Raw genomic sequence first — 26,262 nt, 5'->3', positions numbered from 1 at the left:
CCACCACTACTCTGTCTCCTGTTGCCCAGCCAGTTCTTTATCCATCTAGCTGGTACACCCTGAACCCCATACAACTTCACTTTTTCCATCAACCTGCCATGGGAAACATTATCAAACGCCCTTCCCTCATCAATTAACTTTATCATTTCCTCAAAGAATTCTATTGGGTTTGTACGGCATGACCTTCCCTGCACAAAACTATGCTGCCTATCACTGATAAGTCTTATTTTCTTCCAAATGTGAATAGATCCTATCCCTCAGTATCTTCTCCAACAGTTTGCCTACCACTGACGTCAAGCTCACAGGTCTATAATTCCCTGGATTATCCCTGCTACCCTTAAACAAAGGGACAACATTAGCAATTCTCCAGTCTTCCGGGACCTCACCCGTGCTCAAGGATGCTGCAAAGATATCTGTTAAGGCCCCAGCTATTTCGTCCCTCGCTTCCCTCAGTAACCTGGGATAGATCCCATCCGGTCCTGGGGACTTGTCCACCTCAGTGTCTTTTAGAATACCCAAAACTTCCTCCTTCCTTATGCCGACTTGACCTAGAGTATTTAGACATCCATCCCCAGCCTCAACATCTGTCATGTCCCTCTCCTTGGTGAATACCGATGCAAAGTACTCATTAAGAATCTCACCCATTTCCTCTGACTCCACGCATAAATTCCCTCTTTTGTCTTTGAGTGGGCCAATCCTTTCTCTAGTTACCCTCTTGCTCCTTATATATGAATAAAAGGCTTTGGGATTTTCCTTAACCCTGTTAGCCAATGATATTTCATGTCCCCTTTTAGCCCTCTTTATTGCGCGTTTGAGATTTGTCCTACTTTCCCGATATTCCTCCAAAGCTTCATCAGTTTTAAGTCGCCTAGATCTTAAGGGGCTGTTTAGCACAGGACTAAATCGCTGGCTTTGAAAGCAGGGGCCAGCAGCACGGTTCGATTCCTGTATCAGCCTCCCCGAACAGGCACCGGAATGTGGTGACTAGGGGCTTTTCACAGTAAGAACATAAGAACTAGGAGCAGGAGTAGGCCATCTGGCCCCTCGAGCCTGCTCCGCCATTCAATTAGATCATGGCTGATCTTTTGTGGACTCAGCTCCACTTTCCGGCCCGAACACCATAACCCTTAATCCCTTTATTCTTCAAAAGTAACTTCATTGAAGCCTACTTGTGACAATAAGCGATTTTCATTTTTCATGTATGCTTCCTTTTTCATCTTGGCTCGTCTCACAATTCCACCCGTCATCCATGGTTCCCTAATCTTGCCATTTCTATCCCTCATTTTCACAGGGACATGTCTGTCCTGCACTCTAATCAACCTTTCCTTAAAAGAGTCCCACATTTCAAATGTGGATTTACCCTTAAACAGCTGCTCCCAATCCACATTCCCTAGCTCCTGCCGAATTATGTTATACTCTGCCTTTCCCCAATTTAGCACTCTTCCTTTAGGACCACTCTCGTCTTTGTCCATGAGTATTCTAAAACTTACGGAATTGTGATCGCTATTCCCAAAGTAATCACCGACTGAAACTTCAACCACCTGGCCGGGATCATTCCCCAATACCAGGTCCAGTATGGCCCCTTCCCGAGTTGGACTATTTACATTGGCCACGCTAAATTGCCCCTTAATTGGAAAAAAATGAATTGGGTACTTTAAATTAAAAAAAAACAATTGTATCCTACTCCCTGTAAACTACTGACCCACTCAACCACCATCCTGCTTCCCATGCTGGCTGATATTTTAAATAGTTCCCTTTTTTTTAGGTACTGTCCCCTTCTGTTTAAAAGTTGCGGTCATCAACCACTTCCTCAAAACATCTCCCTGTGACCCCTCCGATTTTGCGAGCTGTCACCCTTTTCTGTTGAGTTCTTCAATCTGTTGTCTCCTAAATCCTTGTCATAATCCCTTTTCGTGTCGCCATTTACTGAGTTCTGGTAAGTAGTTTGTATGCCCCAAAGCTGCTGGGAAAAGGTAAGTAGGTGATGTTTGGGGGATAGGGTGACGTGGCATGAGGTAAGTGGGCGAGGGAGTTGGGTGGTAGGGGGATGGGGGTAGGGTCGAATGGCACAGAGCAAGTCAGGCTGGGGAGTTGATTATCTGGGGGGTTAGTCGGGGGTGGGGTGGAGTCATCGATTTTTGGTTGAGTGACTAATTGGGGGGGGTGCTCAGCTGTATAGTTTTGATTTTTGTGTTTTCCATTCCCTCGGTAACCATGCAGCTAAATAACTCGGAAACATGCCAAGTCTCCACCCCTAATCAGATTTGGATTGGCCGGGTGCTGGGAAGTTGGAGAATTGCCCATCGGGAGTTCAAACTTCACTGAAAATTCCCACAGTCCTAACATTGGGATTTCTAAGGGATCTGGAGGGCGTCTTCTGGGTTATGTCTGATCTCCTTCACCCTCCCGAAACGGCAGCTCAACCCAAATTCTGCCTCTCCTCTGTTCTTATTGACCTTTGGTTCCCAGTTCCTCAATGTTTCCATTTCAGATGATCATTCTTGTCTTCATATCCTCCTCTTCTTACTCTGTCTTGTCTTTGTAATACCCTCCAGGCTGCTATTTCTCCCAAACTTTGATTTCAGCTTCACCCTTTACCAATAATTCTCTCTAAACTCCGATACTCTCGTTTTCAGACCCCCCCCCCCCCCCCTCCTTCCCAACCCACCTCTGGCCAGCCTCTCCTAATATTTCCTCATTTGATTTGATTTTAATCCAGTTACACATCAGGTGCCTTGGGATGTTTTTCTGTGCTAAGACACTCTTCAAATACATGCTGTTCAGAAAAAAAACAATTAAAAGTGTATTCGAGAAAGGGATTAAATGAATAGCTCTTTGAGAGGGGGGACTTAGATGGGACTTAGATGGATGATGGGCCAAAAGGCCGCCTTTATGCTGTAAAATCCTATTGCTGCCCGTGTGGTTCCCTCCACAGTGATGTTTCCTCTCAGAACTTTGTTCTAATATTAAAAGCAAAGTTTTAACGTTCAGTATGATTCCACTGCGACCCTTTCTGGGGGCTGCTGACATTTGAAGAAATCAGAGCGCCCAACAATTAATTGACGGAACTCAAGATCTTGCGTTTTCTTTTTTAAAAAAAAAGCTTTGTTCATTTATATATATATTTATATATACATATATATACCGTATATACTCGCGTAACATGCGACTCTTGAGCACCTAATTTGAAGCCTAAATTTCGGGGGTCACATGATACGCGAGGTACAAAAATCGTGGGTGTGAAATGCTGGCCAAGATAAGTCACATAGCATCCAGCTGGCTTTACTAGCGTCGTTCAGCCACTTGCCGTTTCCATTCATAAAAACATGAATGGAAACGTCAAGTGGCTGAACATCTTCCCATCAGAATACTACTCTTCAGATTTTGACCACAGTATTCTGATGGGAAGATGTTCAGCCACTTGACGTTTCCATTCATGTTTTTATGAATGGAAACGGCAAGTGGCTGAACAACGCGAGTAAAGCCAGCTGGAAAGCTGTTCGAATCACGAACAGCTTTCACAGCAGAATCCACTCTGTAGAAACCACACACAATGATACCATTTGGAAGTTTTAGTTTCCAAAATTAATTTCCAAAAAAATGACTCGCATGATACATGAGGTATACCATAAGATCATGTTTTGGGGACGAAAATTTAGGGGTCGCATGATACGCGAGATCGAATGATACGCGAGTATATACGGTATATATAATATATATAATATAAAATATATATTACAAAATCTTTCCAGGTTCATTCACTTTTCTTGGGACCAACTCAAAGGGTATATCACTGTTCCTTTGGGTTCATTCAGATTTCTTTTCAATGGTCCAGCTATTTGCCAAGGTTCGAGGGAGGAGATTCCTTGTTATATCTCCCACTGACCTGTTTGGAGGGAAGAGCTGAGGAAGGGAGAGGGGTGCAAGGTTGGGGGTTGAGAGGGTTAAATTGTCCCCTCTGTGATTGAGGACTGCTCCCGCCCCAGTTGGAGCTAATGAGTTTCAGTTTTTTCTTTCTGTTCGTTTGGGGTTTGAGAATCGGTGCTTTTATCCTTCCTGGCCCTGGGGAGGCTTCTTGAATCCTGGGGAGGACTGGATGCTGTTTCCTCTTCCTTTGGTTGGGTCGAGTTTGTCTTTTCTCTGAGCATGGCTTCTCTTTGGCTGTAATTTTGTAACCATTGGGGTGTCTGCTCTGTCTTTGGAACAGGCCATAGTGGAGATGGTTTCCTGGTGTATCCTTTGTACAATGGCGGTTTCAGTGATCCAATTGGGTTCCCCTCCCTGGGTGAGTATGGTGTTCCCCTCCCTGGCTGAGTATGGTGTTCCCCTCCCTGGCTGAGTATGGTGTTCCCCTCCCTGGCTGAGTATGGTGTTCCCCTCCCTGGCTGAGTATGGTGTTCCCCTCCCTGGGTGAGTATGGTGTTGAATCTGGCTCTGGCCTGGTCCGTTGGGGGAGGAAATTAAGGAGTAGTTTTTCCGGGGGAGTTTGGGGCGAGGGGGTGGGGAGGATTGGCCCTCCTCGGGCCCATTTTGTGGGTGTCTTGACAGTTCTTTTCTCTATGGACTGTGGTCCCCTTGTTCATCCTTTCTCCAAAGATGTGCTGGAAAGGTCAATTGGCTACACTAAATTGCCCCTAGGTTGGGTTATGGGGATAGCACGGGGGATTGGGCCTGAGCTGGGTGCTCTTTCCGATAGTTAATGAAGACTCGATGGAGGGATTGTGTAGTTCCATGGACTGGGTAAGTATAGCCTCAGCAGGGTGCAGGTGTTGGAGGTTGTGTGGACGATCATAGGGTCATATTCTCCTGGGTTTTTGATGGGCATGATGTATCTGTTGTTGATTGTCCTGCATTGGTGACTTTTTTGTTTTGTTGTGATATTTGTGCGTAAAAGAATCATACAAAAAAAACATTGCATGCTGGCTATGGCCTAACTAAATTCACAAAGCTAATTCAAGGAATGTCCAGTCCATGTGGGAAGTCACCATGGCAACATGACATGTGAAGCCTGTTCCTATATAGAAATGCAAATTAACTACTTTTCATTCTAAAGCTTTCCTTAATTCTGAGTAACTCCATAACTAAGATATCTTTGACTGGAATAACTGCAGACATCATGTAGTAAGACCACCTGCCATTTTATGACTTACCTTTTTACTTCGACTGTACCCAATAAACATCCTTTTGACTGTAATTACCGTAGCTGTGTGTGGTTTAGCAGTTTCTAGATGTTTACCGAGGTGTTCCCACTCTTTTCTCTTTCCCCCACCACATGATTATTTTACACTGAAATGCCAGCCCTCCAAACATGTGAACCATGACATTAGGCATAATAACAAACTGCTATTAAGAAATTTGGGTCTGTTCAAACTCCTGTACAACTTTTCGCAAGTATTTCCTTCCTCTTGGCAAGAAGGTGAGAGATATTTAACCGGATTTCTGTTACCCATCACTACGCCCTGTCAGAACGTTTTTAATTGCTTCCGTTTCTGATGGTGTGACAGCGCAGGAAGCAGAGGGGAAAGTTTGTAGGGAATATAATTTAGTGATGACTAATTGTTCTTTTGGAATATTATCTATATTTGCTTTGTGTTGTTGACGTTTGTATCTGGCCTCAATTGTTGTGTTTAAATTTGGTGCTGATGTTACATGACCTGTTTTCTGCTGAAGTCTTTCCACTGTTACACTCTACACCACAAGAGGCATTCCTTTGTTAAACTTCAAAACTGAAAAGCTAAACCGGATGAGCTTCTTTCAAGAGGGATGAATCGGAGGCTGTGAGCAACGAGACAAGATTACATCTAGTTCCTGCCTTAATTCAGCATTTCCTGTGCATCTACTGATAAAGCAGAAAACTTCCCCATCGACATACACAAGGAGCAAACCCAGACCAACACAGCAAGCCCACTTTGTCCAAAGCTGCCAATGGCATCATAGTTTTTGTTAATTGTCGAATCTATGCCAGATATTTCACAATAGTTGATCATAAGGAGTACGCTGTTACTTCCATTGGAACCTGCAATCATAACGATTAGTTTAAACTCCTAAATTAGCATCATTATCAAGGGATTATTATTAATTGGTGTCCTTTAATCTTGCTACATGCTTGCTATAGTTTTGAGGGAAAAGTGATATCTCTATGACAAATCTCATTGTATTATGTTAGAATATAATGGGCAGCACGGTAGCACAAGTGGATAGCACTGGCTTTAAAGCGCCAAAGTCCCAGGTTCGATTCCCCGTTGGGTCACTGTCTGAGCGGAATCTGCATGTTCTTCCTGTGTCTGCATGGGTTTGCTCCGGGTGCTCCGGTTTCCTCCCACAGTCCAAAGACGTGCAGGTTAGGTGGATTGGCCATGCTAAATTGACCTTAGTGACCAAAAAGGTTAGGAGGGGTTATTGGGTTACGGGATAGGGTGGAAGTTAACGTCATTGAGGCTCTGTCATTGACGCCTCTGTCATTAACGTCATTGATACCTCATTAATGTCATCGATGCCTGGCATTAACATCATTAACGTCACTGATATCTACGTCATTGATGCCTCTGTCATTAACGTCATCGATGCCTCTGTCATTAACGTCATCGATGCCTCTGTCAACGTCAGCGATGCCTCTGTCATTAACGTCAGCGATGCCTCCGTCATTAACGTCATCGATGCCTCCGTCATTAATGTCAGCGATGCCTCTGTCATTAACGTCAGCGATGCCTCCGTCATTAACGTCAGCGATGCCTCTGTCATTAACGTCAGCGATGCCTCCGTCATTAACGTCATCGATGCCTCCGTCATTAACGTCATCGATGCCTCCGTCATTAACGTCAGCGATGCCTCCGTCATTAACGTCAGCGATGCCTCTGTCATTAACGTCAGCGATGCCTCTGTCATTAACGTCAGCGATGCCTCTGTCATTAACGTCAGCGATGCCTCTGTCATTAACGTCAGCGATGCCTCTGTCATTAACGTCAGCGATGCCTCTGTCATTAACGTCAGCGATGCCTACGTCATTAACGTCACTGATATCTACATCATTGATGCCTGCGTCATTAACTTAAAGTCATCGATGCCTCTGTCATTAACGTCGTCGATGCCTCCGTCATTAACGTCACTGATATCTACATCATTGATGCCTCATTAATGTCATCGATGCCTGGCATTAACGTCATTAACGTCACTGATATCTACGTCATTGATGCCTCTGTCATTAACGTCATCGATGCCTCTGTCATTAACGTCATTGATGCATCCATCATTAACGTCACTGATATCTACGTCATAGATGCTTGCGTCATTAACGTCAGCGATGCCTCTGTCATTAACGTCAGCGATGCCTACGTCATTAACGTCAGCGATGCCTACGTCATTAACGTCACTGATATCTACGCCATTGATGCCTGTGTCATTAACATCATCGATGCCTCTGTCATTAACGTCATTGATGCCTGTTATTAATGTCAGCGATGCCTCTGTCATTAACGTCAGCGATGCCTCTGTCATTAACGTCAGCGATGCCTCTGTCATTAACGTCAGCGATGCCTCTGTCATTAACGTCAGCGATGCCTCTGTCATTAACGTCAGCGATGCCTACGTCATTAACGTCACTGATATCTACGCCATTGATGCCTGTCTCATTAACATCATCGATGCCTCCGTCATTAACGTCATTGCCTCTTGTCATTAACGTCGTCGATGCCTCCGTCATTAACGTCAGCGATGCCTCTGTCATTAACGTCACTGATATCTACGTCATTGATGCTTGCGTCATTAACGTCATTGATGCCTCTGTCATTAACGTCATTGATGCCTCTGTCATTAATGTCACTGATATCTACGTCATAGATGCCTGTCATTAACGTCAGCGATGCCTCTTTCATTAACGTCAGCGATGCCTCTGTCATTAACGTCAGCGATGCCTCTGTCATTAACGTCAGCGATGCCTCTGTCATTAACGTCATTGACGCCTCTGTCATTAACGTCATTGATGCCTCTGTCATTAACGTCATTGATGCCTCTGTCATTAACGTCATTGACGCCTCTGTCATTAACGTCAGCGATGCCTCTGTCATTGGATCAATTTTTATTCTGTCGGAGGGAAAATCAAAGTGAAACTGAGGCAAAAACAGATAATAAGCTAACTGGTTATATTAGTGAAATGAGGAGAAGCAGATTTACAACAGGAAACGAGGAGGCTGAAGCAATTGGCTAACATGATAAGGCCATAAGGAAGCCACCAGCCAAAAACAGGATATGTGCTTTGGAAGATGAAAACCAAAAGTTTGAAGAAAAGTGGTCTGATGGGATTTTCATGTGCTTTGATGAAACTTTTATGAAGATGGTTTGTTTAATTTGTCAGCAGGTGTATTCTTTTAAAAACAGCAAATTGGAGCATCATTACACAACAGCTACTATATGTGTCGCTCTGTAACATTACATCATGGAGTAGTGAGCAATGATAATTTAGTAGTCGATGTGGCTCTCACGTTGCCCCACTTGCTGAGGTGATCCTTGACAAATAGGTAAGATTGTGGTCCTATTCACTCTATTGTCTACGATGTACATACTGTGTACATTCCCTTGGCCACAGAAAAATACTTTTCACTGTACTTCGGTACATGTGACAATAAATCAAATCAAATCTGTTGGTCGAGAGATGGAGTATAATCTGGGCAGGCTAAAGGAAATCGGACAAACATAGAGCACGGATGGAGGCCATTCAGCCCGTTGTGTCTGTGCTAGCTCTATGAAAGAGTCGTAGCCCCCCCCACCCCCATCTGTTCTTTGTAACCCTGTAAGTTCCTCGGCCTTAAAATAGTTACCCAATATCCATTCAAAACTTGTTTATGGATTTGGTGTCCTTTTCAGGTCGTCAATCCAAGTGACCTTTGGACATTTTGTAATCATCTGATCAGCTGACCCTGCTAACTTTGAGGATATGTGAATGTGGATATCAAGCTCTCTGCACAAATTCATTATCTGCCATTCATAATGAACCACCTCGTAATAAATACTCTCTTGGCTGATTTCCGTGTCACTGCTGTTCTGTCGGTGTGAAAAGGTGGCACTGTCTGAGGTTGCTGTTTATGTATAGAACTCAATGTTAAGTGCTGACCTCTCCTAATCTTGTTGAGCACATGCCAAGCCTCCGAACAATAAAGTGAGAGGAAGTGGCCAAGGAGACAGACGAACGTCCTGCGGTACACTTTGATCTGTGGGACTTTCTGCACACGCACGTGCGCACTCATCCATATCGTAATTATTTTTTTTGCACCAAAGTGCAGAACTCAAATGAACCCAGATTGCACATAATTTTTTATGAATTTCAGGCCGATTAAGTTTGTTCTTTGCTTGGCACAAAGATGGAATAAGTTGCTGCCCGTTCAGTTGCTTAATCAGGCAATGATGGATCCATGTCTTACTGTTCCGATACCTAATCTCGGATGTGTACACATCACAGTCTGGTTTCATGTCTCAGCGTTTGCTCTCGCTCTGCAGGTGCTGGGTCTATCTGCTTCAGTTAAATTTATCTACTTCCTGTCCCATAAATTCAGTTTGTTATCTAGATTTTTAAATATAAAAGTGTGTGTCAAGTAATATTTAACAGCTTCTGAATGGTTGGCTGCCTAAGAAACCCCCACTCATTTATCTGAGAGACGGCACAGCAGTGTGGCACTCCCTCAGTACTGACCCTCTGACAGTGCAGCACTCCCTCAGTACTGACCCTCTGACAGTGCGGCACTCCCTCAGTACTGACCCGCTGACAGTGCGGCACTCCCTCAGTACTGACACTCTGACAGTGCGGCACTCCCTCAGTACTGACCCTCTGACAGTGCGGCACTCCCTCAGCACTGACCCTCTGACAGTGCGGCACTCCCTCAGTACTGACCCTCTGACAGTGCGGCGCTCCCTCAGTACTGACCCGCTGACAGTGCGGCACTCCCTCAGTACTGACACTCTGACAGTGCGACACTCCCTCAGTACTGACCCTCTGACAGTGCGACACTCCCTCAGTACTGACCCTCTGACAGTGCAGCACGACAGTGCAGCACTCCCTCAGTACTGACCCTCTGACAGTGCGGGACTCCCTCAGTACTGACCCTCTGACAGTGCGGCACTCCCTCAGTACTGACCCTCTGACAGTGCGGCACTCCCTCAGTACTGACCCTCTGACAGTGCAGCACTCCCTCAGTACTGACCCTCTGACAGTGCGGCACTCCCTCAGCACTGACCCTCTGACAGTGCGGCACTCCCTCAGTACTGACCCTCTGACAGTGCGGCGCTCCCTCAGTACTGACCCTCTGACAGTGCGGCATTCCCTCAGTACTGACCCTCTGACAGTGCGGCACTCCCTCAGTACTGACCCTCTGACAGTGCGGCACTCCCTCAGTACTGACCCTCTGACAGTGCGGCACTCCCTCAGTACTGACCCTCTGACAGTGCGGCACACCCTCAGTACTGACCCTCTGACAGTGCGGCACTCCCTCAGTACTGACCCTCTGACAGTGCAGCACTCCCTCAGTACTGACCCTCTGACAGTGCGGCACTCCCTCAGTACTGACCCTCTGACAGTGCAGCACTCCCTCAGTACTGACCCTCTGACAGTGCGGCACTCCCTCAGTACTGACACTCTGACAGTGCAGCACTCCCTCAGTACTGACCCTCTGACAGTGCGGCACTCCCTCAGTACTGACCTCTGACAGTGCAGCACTCCCTCAGTACTGACCCTCTGACAGTGCGGCACTCCCTCAGTACTGACCCTCTGACAGTGCGGCACTCCCTCAGTACTGACCCTCTGACAGTGCGGCACTCCCTCAGTACTGACCCTCTGACAGTGCGGCACTCCCTCAGTACTGACCCTCTGACAGTGCAGCACTCCCTCAGTACTGACACTCTGACAGTGCAGCACTCCCTCAGTACTGACTCTCTGACAGTGCGGCACTCCCTCAGTACTGACACTCTGACAGTGCGGCACTCCCTCAGTACTGACCCTCTGACAGTGCGGCACTCCCTCAGTACTGACACTCTGACAGTGCGGCACTCCCTCAGTACTGACCCTGTGACAGTGCGGCGCTCCCTCAGTACTGACCCTCTGGCAGTGCGGCGCTCCCTCAGTACTGACCCTCTGACAGTGCGGCGCTCCCTCAGTACTGACCCTCTGACAGCGCGGCACTCCCTCAGTACTGACCCTCAGACAGTGCGGCACTCCCTCAGTACTGACCCTCTGACAGTGCGGCACTCCCTCAGTACTGACCCTCTGACAGAGCGGCACACCCTCAGTACTGACCCTCTGACAGTGCGGCACTCCCTCAGTACTGACCCTCTGACAGTGCGGCACTCCCTCAGTACTGACCCTCTGACAGTGCGGCACTCCCTCAGTACTGACCCTCTGACAGTGCGGCACACCCTCAGTACTGACCCTCTGACAGTGCGGCACTCCCTCAGTACTGACCCTCTGACAGTGCGGCACTCCCTCAGTACTGACCCTCTGACAGTGCGGCACTCCCTCAGTACTGACCCTCTGACAGTGCGGCACTCCCTCAGTACTGACCCTCTGACAGTGCGGCACTCCCTCAGTACTGACCCTCTGACAGTGCGGCACTCCCTCAGTACTGACCCTCTGACAGTGCGGCACTCCCTCAGTACTGACCCTCTGACAGTGCGGCACTCCCTCAGTACTGACCCTCTGACAGTGCAGTACTCCCTCAGTACTGACCCTCTGACAGTGCGGCTCTCCCTCAGTACTGACCCTCTGACAGTGCAGTACTCCCTCAGTACTGACCCTCTGACAGTGCGGCACTCCCTCAGTACTGACCCTCTGACAGTGCGGCACTCCCTCAGTACTGACCCTCTGACAGTGCGGCGCTCCCTCAGTACTGACCCTCTGACAGTGCGGCACTCCCTCAGTACTGACCCTCTGTCAGTCCTCTGACAGTGCGGCACTCCCTCAGTACTGACCCTCTGACAGTGCGGCACTCCCTCAGTACTGACCCTCTGACAGTGCGGCACTCCCTCAGTACTGACCCTCTGACAGTGCGGCACTCCCTCAGTACTGACCCTCTGACAGTGTTGCACTCCCTCAGTACTGACCCTCTGACAGTGCGGTGCACCCTCAGTACTGACCCTCTGACAGTGCAGCATTCCCTCAGTACTGACCCTCTGACAGTGCGCACTCCCTCAGTACTGACTTTCTGACAGTGCAGCACTCCCTCAGTACTGACCCTCTGACAGTGCCTCACTCCCTCAGCACTGACCCTCTGACAGTGCGGCACTCCCTCAGTACTGACCCTCTGACAGTGCAGCACTCCCTCAGTACTGACCCTCTGACAGTGCAGCACTCCCTCAGTACTGACTCTCTGACAGTGCAGCACTCCCTCAGCACTGACCCTCTGACAGTGCGGCACTCCCTCAGTACTGACCCTCTGGCAGTGCAGCACTCCCTCAGTACTGACCCTCTGACAGTGCAGCACTCCCTCAGTACTGACCCTCTGACAGTGCGGCACTCCCTCAGTACTGACTTTCTGACAGTGCAGCACTCCCTCAGTACTGACCCTCTGACAGTGCAGCACTCCCTCAGTACTGACCCTCTGACAGTGCGGCACTCCCTCAGTACTGACTTTCTGACGGTGCAGTACTCGCTCAGTACTGACCCTCTGACAGTGCAGCACTCGTTCAGTACTGACCCTCTATCAGTGCCTCACTCCCTCAGTACTGCACTGACTGTATTCGCTTGGATTATGTTTCCGTGGGCCAGGCATCAGGCTGTCCACTGAACCAGATCTAAATCCTTTGATGTTCACTTCCACTTGTCTGACCCCACGCTTGTATTTAGAACTTGCAGCACGATTGGAAGCGACCGTCATTGAAGTGTGTTTACTGCCTGGTGCGGCTTGCCCTCATGGACCAGCCCGAGCGAAAACTGGAATGTGAGTGCATTAATCCACAGTCCACTGGAGCAACAAGTGTGAGGAAGGGGAGCACTGATTCCACATCCACAGGGACTCCTTTATTTAATGGCAGCTCTGATTACACAAAAGCAGCAACAACGATTATTTGAATGTTTGTTGCCTCATTTCCCCGTCCTCTAAAACAAAACAATTCAGCACAATTATTGCGGAATGGGGGCTAAATTGCAAACATTTTAATGGATCATTTGAACGAATACAGATCAACTCTTATATTATGTTTTATTTGACACGTGAAATATTTAACATCATTAAGATACTTTTAATTAAAATGAGATCTGCAAAGTTTTATATCAAAGCAAGGTCTCTCAAGTACTGATGATTTTAATTATGTGCATTCAACACAGGAGATTTGAGGTGATGTATTTTACAAGTCAGAACAGTTCTCGGTATTAAATGGTGAGCTGGAGCACGGAGCAGGTTGTCCTCGGTGCCTGGGTACATGATTCATTACAGCGGCAGAGTAGACACAGAATGTGAGAACATCATGGTATTGGCTACATTTTTGGGTTTTGCAGTAACATTCTGCAATACATAAACCACAGCCTCTTTGAGAATCCAAATCTGAGTAATTTGGTTTCTGATTAATAAACAAAAATGAATCATAGACACTGTTTTCAGTGTCAAGATGTTATTGATTGTTTAAGGGCGGTGTGGAATCTAACCCTGCGGTGCATTGATTGGTAAACAAAAAGCAGCGACATTTTTGATCAATGTGTGCAGTCTGCTTCACCCAATGTCTATGTGTTTACATTGTGTATTTATCATATGTCCGATGTTCATGTATGGAATGATCTGTCTGGACTGTACACAGAACAATACTTTTCACTGTACCTCGGTATATGTGACGACATCTAAATAAATCTAAAAGTGGAGGGTTTCTGGGGAACACATCCCTGCCCGCTCCACCATCTGGATTATTCTGATTGGGTCAGGAATAAGGTTGGACCGGGTGGGGGATTCCTCGCCTGTGAGGGGGAGAGTGAGGAGTCGGGCTGGGGGGGGGGGGGGGGGGGGGGGAGGGGGGGTGACAGGTAGAGTGAGGGGTCGGAATGTGGGGTTGGGGATGAGATGGAGAGTGGGGTTGGGCTGGGTGGGGGATTCCTTGCCAGTGAGGGGTCGGGATGAGGGGGAGAGTGGGGTTGGGCTGGGTGGGAGGGGGGGAGCGGGGTAGGGCTGGATGGCGGAGGAGTGAGGGGGGGGGGGGTTGTTGAGAGCTGGATGTGGGATTCTTGGGTGTGCGAGGAACAGACTAAAAGGTTCACCCGGAGACGAATGTTACTTGAATGACCTCTTGATGAAAAAATAAAGTAGATAAAGTAAACAAAATGAATCGCAATGTTGCATTATTGTCTAAATTTATTATTGTTGCTTCAATTATATTAAATCTGCAGTAATATCCCTCACATTAATCACAAGTGAAAACTGCATTCGAAAATCTTCATCAATGAATAGACATCAGAGCAAGGAAATGAAATCATATTTTCAAGATTTAGTTTGAAGCGAATCATTAAAACACAGAAATACCAGATCCTGAAAATAGAAGATCTTCAGAGTTCATTTGTTGCTTCAACTTCAGTCACGCTCAGTTACCCTGTTCTGCAAAACAATTGATTCAATTTTAAATATTGAAGTGAATATTTAAATTCATGTTGAAATATTTATTGTAGGTATAAAAGATTTAAACTTGCTGTTTGGTACTAGACAGCCACAAAACCACTCCAGATAAATTAGCATTTTTATTGCAACAAGTATTTCTTTAAATTCAGGATTTCTACTTATTCTTCCAGCAAGGACTTGAACAAAATTCAAATTTCTCAGACTGGAGAAAGCCTCATGAAGCTGTCCGACATGTAAAAGCAGATCAAGGAATATAAATACAGAAATTGTCACAATCTGAAAGTCTAATTCAGAAGTGTTTTCTTTGAAAAGGCAGATTTCCATCCAGTGATCCTGATGTTATTCGAGCAATAAACACACACTACATTTCTGAGAAATCTGTTATAATTTCAGCATCTATCATCGGAGCAGACAGCTTCCTAACAAACAATCTTGTTCCATGACAAAGTCTTTGTTTAGGATTTAAGTTTCATAGCAAAACCATCCATAGCCGCTCGTTGAGTCTTCAGTTTGTGCAGTGGGATGGCTATTGGGGTTTGGCTGGGCAGGGACAATGGGAGGGGAGGGGTGAAATCGACCAAGTTCCTGAGGACAATTCCAGAGCTCCAACATGGGACAGGTGTTGACCATTCAGCCCCTTGAGTCTGCTCTGCCATTCAATATGATTCTGGCCTTAATTCCACTGACTTTCCTGTCTCCCATAACCCTCAACATTCTTGTCGATCAAAACTCTTGTCTGTCTCAGCCTTGAATATATTCGCTGTTCCAGCTCCACTGCTCCCTGGGGCAGAGAATTCCAAAGGTTAACCACAAACCGCACCCAGAGGAACAATTCCTCCTCATCTCCGTCTTAAATGGGAGACCCATTATTTTGGAACTGTGTCCTTTCGTTCTTGATTCCCACACAAGAGAAAACACCGTCTAAGTATCAGCCCTGGGAGGGAGTTGCAGAATGGCATTGACACTGGGCGAGTAAATCAGAGACATGCTCTGGAGTCCCAGGTTCAAATCCTGTCTCTGCAGGTGATGAAATTTGAATTTAATAAAAACCTGGAATTAAAAGACTAAAAGTCATGACTATGAAACCATTGCCGATTGTCATAAAAACCCATTTGGTTCACTAATGGCCTTTAGGAAAGGAAATCTGATGCATGGAAGAGGTTGGAGGTGGGGTCCTGTGCGGGTACGAGTCTGGAGGCTTTGATGATGGCCCCACTTCCACTCCCCCCGGCAAAAGTACTCTACTGCGTCCCTTAAAATCTGGGGACAGTGGAGGCGGCATGGGGGGAAAGTGAAGCCCTCAGTTTGGGCCCCGATACGGGGCAATCACCGTTTTGCACCGGGGAGAACGGGTGGGGGATTTGGGAGTTGGCACAGGGCAGGCATCAGACAGATTAGGGACCTCTTCCTGGATGGGAAGTTCGCGACTCTGGAGGAGCTGGTGGGGAAGTGGAACCTCCCCCCGGGAACGCTTTTAGGTATATGCAGGTCAGGGACTTTGTTAAGAGGCAGGTGGGGGAGTTTCCGCAGCTGCCGCCAAGGGGGGGTGCAAGATAGGGTGCTTTCGGGGACGTGGGTCGGTGAAGGAAAGATCTCGGCTATTTACCAGCTGATGCAGGAGGAGGCCTCAGTAGAAGAGCTCAAAGCAAAGTGGGAGGAAGAGCTAGGGGAAGAGATTGAAGATGGAACGTGGTCGGACGCCCTGGAGAGGGTGAATTCCTCCTCCTCTTGCGCACGGCTCAGCCTAATTCAGCTGAAGGTGCTGCATAGGGCTCACATGACGGGGGCAAGGATGAGCCGGTTCTTCGGAGGGGAAGACAGGTGTGGGAGGTGTTTGGGAGGCCCGGCAAACCACACCCATATGTTTTGGGCATGTCCGGCTCTGGAGGGGTTTTGGAAGGGGGTGGCGGGGACTTTGTCGGAAGTGGTCGGGTCTAGGGTCAGGCCGGGCTGGGGGCTCGCGATCTTTGGGGTAGCTTCGGAGCCGGGAGTGCAGGAGGCGAGAGAGGCCGGCATTCTGGCCTTTGCATCTCTAGTAGCCCGACGCAGGATTCTGTTACAGTGGAGGGATACGCGACCCCCGAGTTCGGAGGCCTGGATCAACGACATGGCTGGGTTCATCAGGCTGGAGAGGATGGAATTTGCCCTTAGGGGGTCGGTACAGGGGTTCTTTCGGTGGTGGCAGCCCTTTCTCGATTTCCTGGCGAAGGGGAAGAGAGGGTCGGTCTCTGCAGCAACTTGGGGGGGGGGGATGGTTAGGGGGTTTGTTTTTGAGGCAGTGGATTTGCTATGTTGTTTCTTTTTGTTATTATTTATTTTGGGGGGGGGTGAGTTCTTTTCTTGTCTTGGTGTGGAAACGCGCCTTGTTTGTTTTAAATTGTGGAAAGAAAATTTGTTATTGAAAAACTTGAATAAAAATTATTTTTAAAAAAAGGAAAGGAAATCTGACCCAGTCTGGCCGACATGTGACTCCAGCCCCATAGCAATGTGGTTGTCTCTTAACTGCCCCAGCACGGTAGCACAGTGGTTAGCACAGTTGCTTCACAGCGCCAGGGACCTGGGCTCGATTCCTGGCTTGCGTCACTGTCTGTGCGGAGTCTGCACGTTCTCCCCGTGTCTGCGTGGGTTTCCTCCGGGTGCTCCGGTTTCCTCCCACAAGTCCCGAAAGACGTGCTGTTAGGTGAATTGGACATTCTGAATTCTCCCTCTGTGACCCGAACAGGCGCCTGAATGTGGCGACTAGGGGATTTTCACAGTAACTTCATTGCAGTGTTAATGTAAGCCTACTTGTGACAAAGATTATTATTACGGGCAATTAGAGATGGGCAATAAATGCTGGCACAGCAATAAGATCAAACTCTTCAAAACCCAATGAGTATCGGCCCAACCTGCTCAAACCTTTCCTCATCCCAGGAATCAGCTTGGAGAATCTCCTCGGCACTGCGAGTTTAATGAAGCAGATAAAATATGTACTGTGTTCTGTGACCGTCTGCGATGGAGCAGAGAGTACTGAGCTGGAGAAAATCACAGCGACTCAGAGGGACAAGACAGCAGACAAAACTCTTCAAATTGATTCTCTAGGACAAGAAAGAGTACCGAAGGCTGAGGGAGAAATAAACTATGGCACACTTAGCACAGATATCGGACAGCTGGAAAAGAGGTTGGGGTGAAAACCGCAACAGGCTGCATTCTTTACTTAGCCCAGGAGTAGCACAATGGAGTTCTATTTACCATGTTTCACGCATTGAGCTGGTCAGTTTTGTACAGGTGGGAGGGTGTACACTGCTCTGTTAGCAGCTAATTCGTCTACTTGCATCTTGTCTTGTGCTTCTGACCGGGGAGAAATCTGAATCTTCTTGGTGTTAACTGCAGATAAAGATGACAGCATAGTGTGAAAAGCCAAAGTCATGAACCCGCTCAGCAACCCTGCCTCTACCCCCACCCCAGGAGCTGTGTCAGAACAGAGGGGATGAATTTTCACTGGGATGCGGTGTGGGTCAATACCATGGTACATTGGTTCACTGATTATGTAGAAGCTTGGCAGTGTCTTTTTCAGGCATTCTCAACTAAACTTCCAGTCACAGAATTGTTACAGTGCAGGGGGAGACCATTCCAAATAGGGGCTGGTTTAGCACAGTGGGCCAAACCACTGGCTTGTAAAGCAGAACAAGGCCAGCAGTGCGGGTTCAATTCCCGTACCGGCCTCCCCCAACAGGCGGCGGAATGTGGCGACTAGGGGTTTTTCACAGTAAATTCATTTGAAGCCTACGTGTGACAATGTGTTTTTCATTTCATTCGGTACATTGTGTCTGTGCCAGCCACCGAATAAGCCCCCAATGCCTCCCTTTCTCCCTGTAAACCTGCACATTCTTCCCGTTCAGATAATACTCTATTTCCCTTTGAAAGCATCGATTGAACCTGCTTCCACCATACTCTCAGACAGTGCATTCCAAGCCCTAACTCTAAGGTTGTCCACATCTCACGATACCTTTTGCTAGTTTAAATCTGTTCTCAATCTTTTCATGAACAGCGTCTCCCTATCTCGTCAAACTGCTCTATCAAATCTCCTCTCAGCCTTCTCTCCTGCAAGGGAAACAGTCCCAGCTTCTCCAATCTATCCTCATAGCTAAACTTTGTCCCTGGAACCATTCTCAGGAATATTTCCTGCACTCAGTCCCAATACTTTCACATCCTTCCTAAAGTGCAGAGCCTAGAATTGTACACAATACTCCAAACAAAACCAGACTAGTTTCCTTTGCAAATTCAACATACACTGCTTGTGCTCTATTGATAAAACCTAGGGTACTATAAGCTTTTTGACCATTGTCTCAACCTGTCCTGTCACCTAGACCCAGGTCCCTCTGCAACCCGTGAGAGGTACTCCCATTATTTTATATTTTCCCTCCATGTTCTTCCAACCAAAATAAATCACTTCACATTCCTCTGCACTGAACTTCATCAGATGTTTGTCTACTCATTCCAGGAAGAGCAAGGGTCCCAATACTGACCCCTGGGGAGCATCACTACAGATCTTTCTCCAGCCCCAAAAATATTCATTAACCACTACTCTGTCTCCCTTAATACCCATTATCCACTACTCTCTGTTTCCGATCACACAGCAACTTTGCATCCATGTTGCTACTGTCCCTTTTATCCCATCAGCTTCAGTTTTGCCAACAAGTCTGTTGTGTGGCACTTTAGCAAATGCCTTTTGGAAGTCTAGGTGCACCACATCTACAGCATTACCCTGATCAGCCCTCTCTGTTACCTCTTCAAAAAACTCCCAAGTTATTTAAACACTTAACAAGACCCTGCTGCCTTTTCTTATCCACATTTGTCCATGGGAATATTAATTGTTTCTGGTAGTTTGCCATCACTGATGTTACACTGACGAACCTGGGTTTATCTTTACACCTTTTTAAACAAAGGTGTAATCTTTGCAATTCTCCAGTCCTCTAGCTCCGCCCCCAAGTGTAAGATTGAAAGATTACGGCTGGTGCCTGATTCTAGATATGTAGCTGTTACATCCCCAAGATTAGTGGATGAAGCACAGATTGACATGTGAAAATGTGATGTTGTAGCTATAACAGAAACCTGTTACAGGGTACAGGGGAGGCAGTGATATTGTTACTGGACTAGTAAACCAGAAACTCCGGATAATGCTCAGGGGTCCTGGGTTCAAATCCCACCAGGGCAGATGGTGAAATTTGAATTCAATAAAAATCTGGAAATAAAAGTCTTAACGATGACCATGAAACCGTTGCTGTTTGTCGTACAAACCCATCTGGTTCACTAATATCATTTAGGGCAGGAAATCTGCCGTCCTTACCCAGTCCAGCCTACATGTGACTCCATTCCCACAGCAATGTGGTTGACTATTAAATGTCCCTCTCAAAGGCAACTAGAGATGGGCAATAAACGCTGACAGCCTACGATGCCTGCGTCCCATAACAAATATTAAAAAAGACAACTCACCGAGCCCAAATCGTAAGACACATTGTCCAATATTAGATGTAATTCTGCATTGGATAGCATTTGTTAAATAATCTTCACTGTGCTAAGAATTATAATGGCAGCCAATTTAAGATTATCAGTTGGGTTCGCAGTCTTGTGCATTTGCGTGTACTGGCAGCTACATGTATTAATACACAGGGCCCTGTTCTGTACAGACAGCAAGAACGTACACATTGCATCTGTTTCAGCTGAACAAAATAAGTGGCAGCCATTCGCTGGTTCATTCCTCAGGGCAATGCCTTAGCCAATCTTGAATTTTGAACAAGGGCAGTTAACTGTCAGTCACCATCAACAGGCACATTCTCCAGCGCAATGCCTCGACCAAGCAGAGCCCACTTACCAACCAACTAGCATTCACTTCTCATTCAGTATAAATTGTTTTCCCCCCTTTCTTTCTTGTGAGGTATCCTAATGTGCACGGTAAGCTTATTTATGTCTCTTTTCAGCAAACAATTATTTCCCATCTTTCTTGAACACTTGTATCCAGGACCTGCCTGCCTTTGAACCAGGTTTCTGTTATAGCCACAACATCACATTTCCACATGTCAATCTGTGCTTGTAACTCATCAATTGTGTTAATCCTTCCCCCATAATTCCCTCCGATCATCTTAAACCTTCAATCCCTCCTCCACCGACGCACAGTGGCAGCCGTGTGTCCCATTTACAAGATGCACTGCAGTAACTCACCGTTCCTTAGGCAGCACCGTTCGAACCCACAACCTCTACCATCTAGAAGGACAAGAGCAGCAGATACCTGGGAACCCCACCACCTGGAGGTTCCCCTCCAAGTCACTCACCACCCTGATTGGGAAATACTTTTTAAAATGTTTTTTTAAAATAACTTTAGAGTACCCAATTCTTGTTTTCCAATTAAGAGCCAATTTCAGTGTGTCCAATCCACCCAACCTGCACATCTCTGGGTTGTGGGGGCAAAACCCACACAAACACGGGGAGAATGTGCAAACTCCACACAGACAGTGACCTGGGGTTGGGATAGAACCCGGGTCCTCGCCGTCGTGCTAACCGCCCCGGCTTGGAAATATAACGCCGTTCCTTCACTGTCACTGATCAATATTCTGGAACTCCCTCCCTAACAGCACAGTGGGTGTACCTACTCCTCATGGACTGCAGCGGTTCAAGAAGGCGGCTCACCACCACCTTCTCAAGGGTAATTAGAGATGGGCAACAAATACTGGCCCAGCCAGCGACGCCCACATCCCGATAATGAATGAACATCTACACAATGAGGTCAGTACTCTGTCCTGAATACATCAGAGATATCTGAATGACAGCAAGCCGGTGTTAATGTATCAAACATCATGGAATGAGCGAGCAGCTCAACATTGACAATCGATCGCTGTCCCTACCTTTCACTTTCCAGGTTATGGCAATGATGAAGACGATGAGCAGCAAGCCTCCCACAATGGACCCCGCGATTATCCCCTGGGTGTTAAGGTGGAATGAGTCTGGGCTGGGGTCTAAGGGTTTGCCTGATGTGCTGTCTGTGTGTTCAACAGAGAAGGTGCGAGAACGAGCTTGAATGGACTTCAGTTGGAACACTAGTTTGTAGCTGGTTCCTGTGACAGAATAGTTAACAAACACAGATCAGACAGAATGTTTTGGAGCCAATTAGTCATTGACAGAATTATACTTCACACACACAGGCCATTCGATTCGATTCAGTCGCTTCATGTTGCGGTTCGACATGACACTCATAGATAACAGAATCCCTACAGTGCAGAAGGAGGCCATTCGGCCTGTCGAGTCTGCACCGGCCCTTGAAAAGAGCACCCCACTTAAGCCCCATGCCCCCACCCTATCCCCGTAAGCCCAGCTAACCTGTTGGACACAAACGGGCAATTTATCATGGCCAATCCACCTAACCTGCACATCTTTGCACTTCTCCCTATCTACGTAGCCATTCTCTTATTTTCTCCCACATGTATTTATCTCGCTCCCCTTAAATATATCTTCAGTATTCACTTTATCCCGAGGCAGTAAGAACCACATTTTCACCACTAACAACAACTTTACAAAACACCTTTAATAACTGCACACCCCAAGGTGTTTCCGAGGGACATTGTGAAACAAGATACAACGTCAGACCACTCAAGGGGATGTGAGGTCAGTTTTACAGGAATAAAATGAGGTAGAGGGGTTTCTGGAGGGAATGCCAGAGCTTAGGCCCAGCCACGGGAGATAGGGACATCAATCAGAATTGGGACTGTGCAAGAGGCCAGGAACAGAGAGGCAGATACCTCAGAACTCCAGAACTAGAGGAGGTTACAGAGATAGGAAAGGTTGTAGAGACTGGAGGAGGTTACAAAGGTAGGGAGGGGGTGTAGGGGCTGGAGAATGTTACTGAGATAGGAAGGGGTGTGAGGGAGTGGTGGGAGGAGGTTACAGAGATAGGGAAAGTTTTAGAGGCTGGGGAGAGGTTACAAAAATAGTGCTGTAGAGTCTGGAGGAGGCTACCAAGATAGGAAGGAGTGTAGGGGCTGGAGGAGGTTACCGAGATAGGGAGGGTTGTAGGGGCTGGAGGAGGTTACCGAGATAGGAAGGGTTGTAGGGGCTGGAGGAGGTTACAGAGATAGGGAGGGTTGTAGGGGCTGGAGGACGTTACGGGTATAGGGAGAGTTTTGAGTTAGGGAGGGGTATAGGATCTACAGGAGGTTACAGTGATAAGGAATTGACTGGATACTGGGAAATGGAGCTGTAATGAAGAGTTTTATTCCACCTCTCAACGAAAACACTTTGATTTTAACCCTGTCTTTGAAGGATAGATGGGTGAGGATAGCGGCGAGGTCGTGCCTGTTAATTTCCCCTCAGATACGGCAGGGTTTGGGTCATGGAGCCCCTGACAGGCCCTCACCAGCCCCTCACGATGCCTCTTCCTCCTGATTGAGATTCCCATTGTTCATTCCAGCACAGTCCTCGCCTACTTTTCCCCAAGGAGCAATGATGAACGACTGACACCGAAATCCTGCTGGAAGTTGGAAATCTGACCTGGAAATGTAGCCGTGAAGTCAGATCCTGTCCAGACCACAGCTGGACTACCGGGTTCAGCTCTGCTCACCACACTACAGGAAGGATGTGATTGCACTGGAGTGGGTGCAGAGGAGATTCACCAGCATGTTGCCTGGCTGGAATGTTTGAGCTATGAAGTGAGGCTGTTTTCCTTGGAGCAGAGAAGGCTGAAGGGGGACCTGATTAACGTGTATAGGATTGAAGGGTATGGACAGGATGGGCAGTAAACAGCTGTTCCCCTTAGTTGAAGGGCCAATAACGAGGGGGCATAATTCTAAGGTGACGGGCAGGAGGTTTCGAGGGGATTTGAGTAAAACCTTTTTCACTCAGAGGGTGGTGTGAGTCTAGAATGCACGGCCGGGGAGGTAGTAGAGGCAGGAATCCTCACAACCTTTATAAAGTACCTGGACGAGCATTTGCAATGTCAGAACATTCAAGGCTATGGGTCAAGTACTGGGAAGTAGGATTAGTGTAGATTTAGTGTAGTTATGCTGGTGCTGATTCGATGGGCTGAATGGCCTCTTCTGTAGTCTACTTAGGGTTTTTCAAACTACAAGTCATGACTTGAATCGTGAAGTTCGGCTGGGGTGGGTCATGAAGGCCAGAGGGTGATACAAGTGGCTCCCGGGGAAAAAGGTTTGGGGGGCACGGTAGCACAGTGGTTAGCACTGTTGCTTCACAGCTCCAGGGTCCCAAGTTCGATTCCCATCTTGGGTCACTGTCTGTGCGGAGTCTGCACGTTCTCCCCGTGTCTGAGTGGGTTTCCTCCGGGTGCTCCGGTTTCCTCCCACAGTCCAAGATGTGCAGGTTCGGTGGATTGGCCATGATAAATTGCCCTTAGTGTTCAAAAAGGTTGGGTTGGATGGGGTTACTATGTTATGGGGATAGGGTTGAGGTATGGGCTTAGGTAGGGTGCTCTTTCCAAGGGCTGGTGCAGACTCGATGGGTCGAATGGCCTCCTTCTGCACTGTGAATTCTATGAAAACACTGCTCTACGACACCAGGGGTTGAAGTTTCCCAATAACTGGCAAAGTTCAATCAGAAAACCGACGTGTTTCTCCCCAGAGAAATAGCTAGGTTTCCAAACTTCCCAAACTCTGCTATTGTGAGGGTCGCAACCAGCTACACGGAGATCGGGGCGCTGTGTTTAAAGGGCGCCCTGATCTCGAATGAAGTTAAAAACCCCCTCCCCCCTTCTCCCCCATCAGATTGCCAACATAAACCCTGCCCTCCCACTGCCAGGGGGCATTGCCCATGTCCCTGTCCACGGGAGGGGGGGGGGGGGGGGGGGGGGGGGGGGTTGCACTGGTCCCCGAGTCCCGCTGTGGTCACCATGACTGGTCGACATTTTGGGGACCAATCACGCTTCCTGCTGGTGCCGTGTGATACTGGTGGTGGGAACATCTGATGTTCCCGGAAGATTTGGTGTTAAGCTGATTTTGAATAGTTAATTGAAGTGTTTGGTAATCGTGTTCACATCAGAAGCTGATGATGTCACCGGCGAGGGGCAGGGAGGATCTCATTCTGAGATTTCCTCATCGACAATCCCGCTACGGCCCTCTTCTGAGAGTCTCCAACCGTAACGGGATTTGCGCTGGGGCCGGAAATCACCCCCAAATACTCTGCACGATTCTTCACTCACTCTGCCCTGTCCCCTCCTTTCCCTTGAATTAATGACGGGTGGGTGTGAGGGAGTTAGAATCTGTTAGGGCACCAGATGGAGGGTGAACAGCATCACATTTCAATACATTTGCCCCAACGGAAGTCTGCAGAGGGATTTGGATAGGTTAAGTGAATGGGCTAGGGTCTGGCAGATGGAATACAATGTTGACAAATGTGAGGTTATCCATTTTGGTAGAAATAACAGCAAAAAGGATTATTATTTAAATGATAAAATATTAAAACATGCTGCTGTGCAGAGAGACCTGGGTGTGCTAGTGCATGAGTCACAGAAATTTGGTTTACAAGTGCAACAGGTGATTAAGAAGGCAAATGGAATTTTGTCCTTCATTGCTAGAGGGATGGAGTTTAAGACTAGGGAGGTTATGTTGCAATTGTATAAGGTGTTAGTGAGGCCACACCTGGAGTATTGTGTTCAGTTTTGGTCTCCTTGCTTGAGAAAGGACGTACTGGCACTGGAGGGCGTGCAGAGGAGATTCACTAGGTTAATCCCAGAGCTGAAGGGGTTGGATTATGAGGAGAGGTTGAGTAGGCTGGGACTGTACTCGTTGGAATTTAGAAGGATGAGGGGGGATCTTACAGAAACATATAAAATTATGAAGGGAGTAGATAGGATAGATGCGGGCAGGTTGTTTCCACTGGCGGGTGAAAGCAGAACTAGGGGACATAGCCTCAAAATAAGGGGAAGTAGATTTAGGACTGAGTTTAGGAGGAACTTCTTCACCCAAAGGGTTGTGAATCTATGGAATTCCTTGCCCAGTGAAGCAGTTGAGGCTCCTTCATTACATGTTTTTAAGGTAAAGATAGATAGTTTTTTGAAGAATAAAGGGATTAAGGGTTATGGTGTTCAGGCCGGAAAGTGGAGCTGAGTCCACAAAAGATCAGCCATGATCTCATTGAATGGCGGAGCAGGCTCGAGGGGCCAGATGGCCGACTCCTGCTCCTAATTCTTATGTTCTTATTAACACTGAGATTGTGAGCTCCCTATCCAATCTCACACTCAGATTTGATTCTGTTTTGTGATAGGGGGTTGCTCCCTCCCTCCCTCACTTGCATTTCAATTTTGCTGTTTCTTTAACACAAACCCAGAGGAACAATATGATCGGTCATAGAAATAACATCAATAACAGCCAAGAGAATCAGTCACACTGAGTTCAAAAAGGAGGTGTTGGGCATCTTGAAAAATATCAAGGTGGGTAAGTCCCAGGGCTTGATGGGATCTACCCCAGAATACTGAAGGAGGCTGGAGAGGAAATTGCTGAGGCCTTGACAGAAATCTTTGTATCCTCATTGGCCACAGGTGAGATCCCAGAGGACTGGAGAGTAGCCAATGTTGTTCCTTTGTTTAAGAAGGGTAGCAAGGATAATCCAGGGAACTACAGGCCGGTGAGCATTACATCAGTGGTAGGGAAATTACTGGAGAGAATTCTTCGAGACAGGATCTACTCCCATTTGGAAGCAAATG

The 26,262-nt window shown here is 47.4% G+C and overlaps 1 protein-coding gene across 1 annotated transcript in view; it reads right to left on the bottom strand.

Annotated features, from left to right (window-relative positions):
• Positions 1–14,178: 14,178 nt before the first annotated feature.
• pkhd1l1.1 (PKHD1 like 1, tandem duplicate 1) overlaps positions 14,179–26,262 on the bottom strand; it is a 186,950-nt gene continuing 174,866 nt past the window's right edge. The window contains 3 exon segments of the mRNA XM_038808494.1: positions 14,179–14,555; positions 17,808–17,942; positions 21,458–21,667. Of these exon segments, the coding sequence (XP_038664422.1) occupies positions 17,830–17,942; positions 21,458–21,667 (323 nt within the window). The 3' untranslated portion in view covers positions 14,179–14,555; positions 17,808–17,829.

This window comes from Scyliorhinus canicula, chromosome 10 (assembly GCF_902713615.1).
Source record: "Scyliorhinus canicula chromosome 10, sScyCan1.1, whole genome shotgun sequence".
Classification (NCBI taxonomy): Eukaryota; Metazoa; Chordata; class Chondrichthyes; order Carcharhiniformes; family Scyliorhinidae; genus Scyliorhinus; species Scyliorhinus canicula.
Note: the sequence above shows the minus strand (reverse complement) of the source record. Positions and strands in the feature narration are given on the sequence as shown.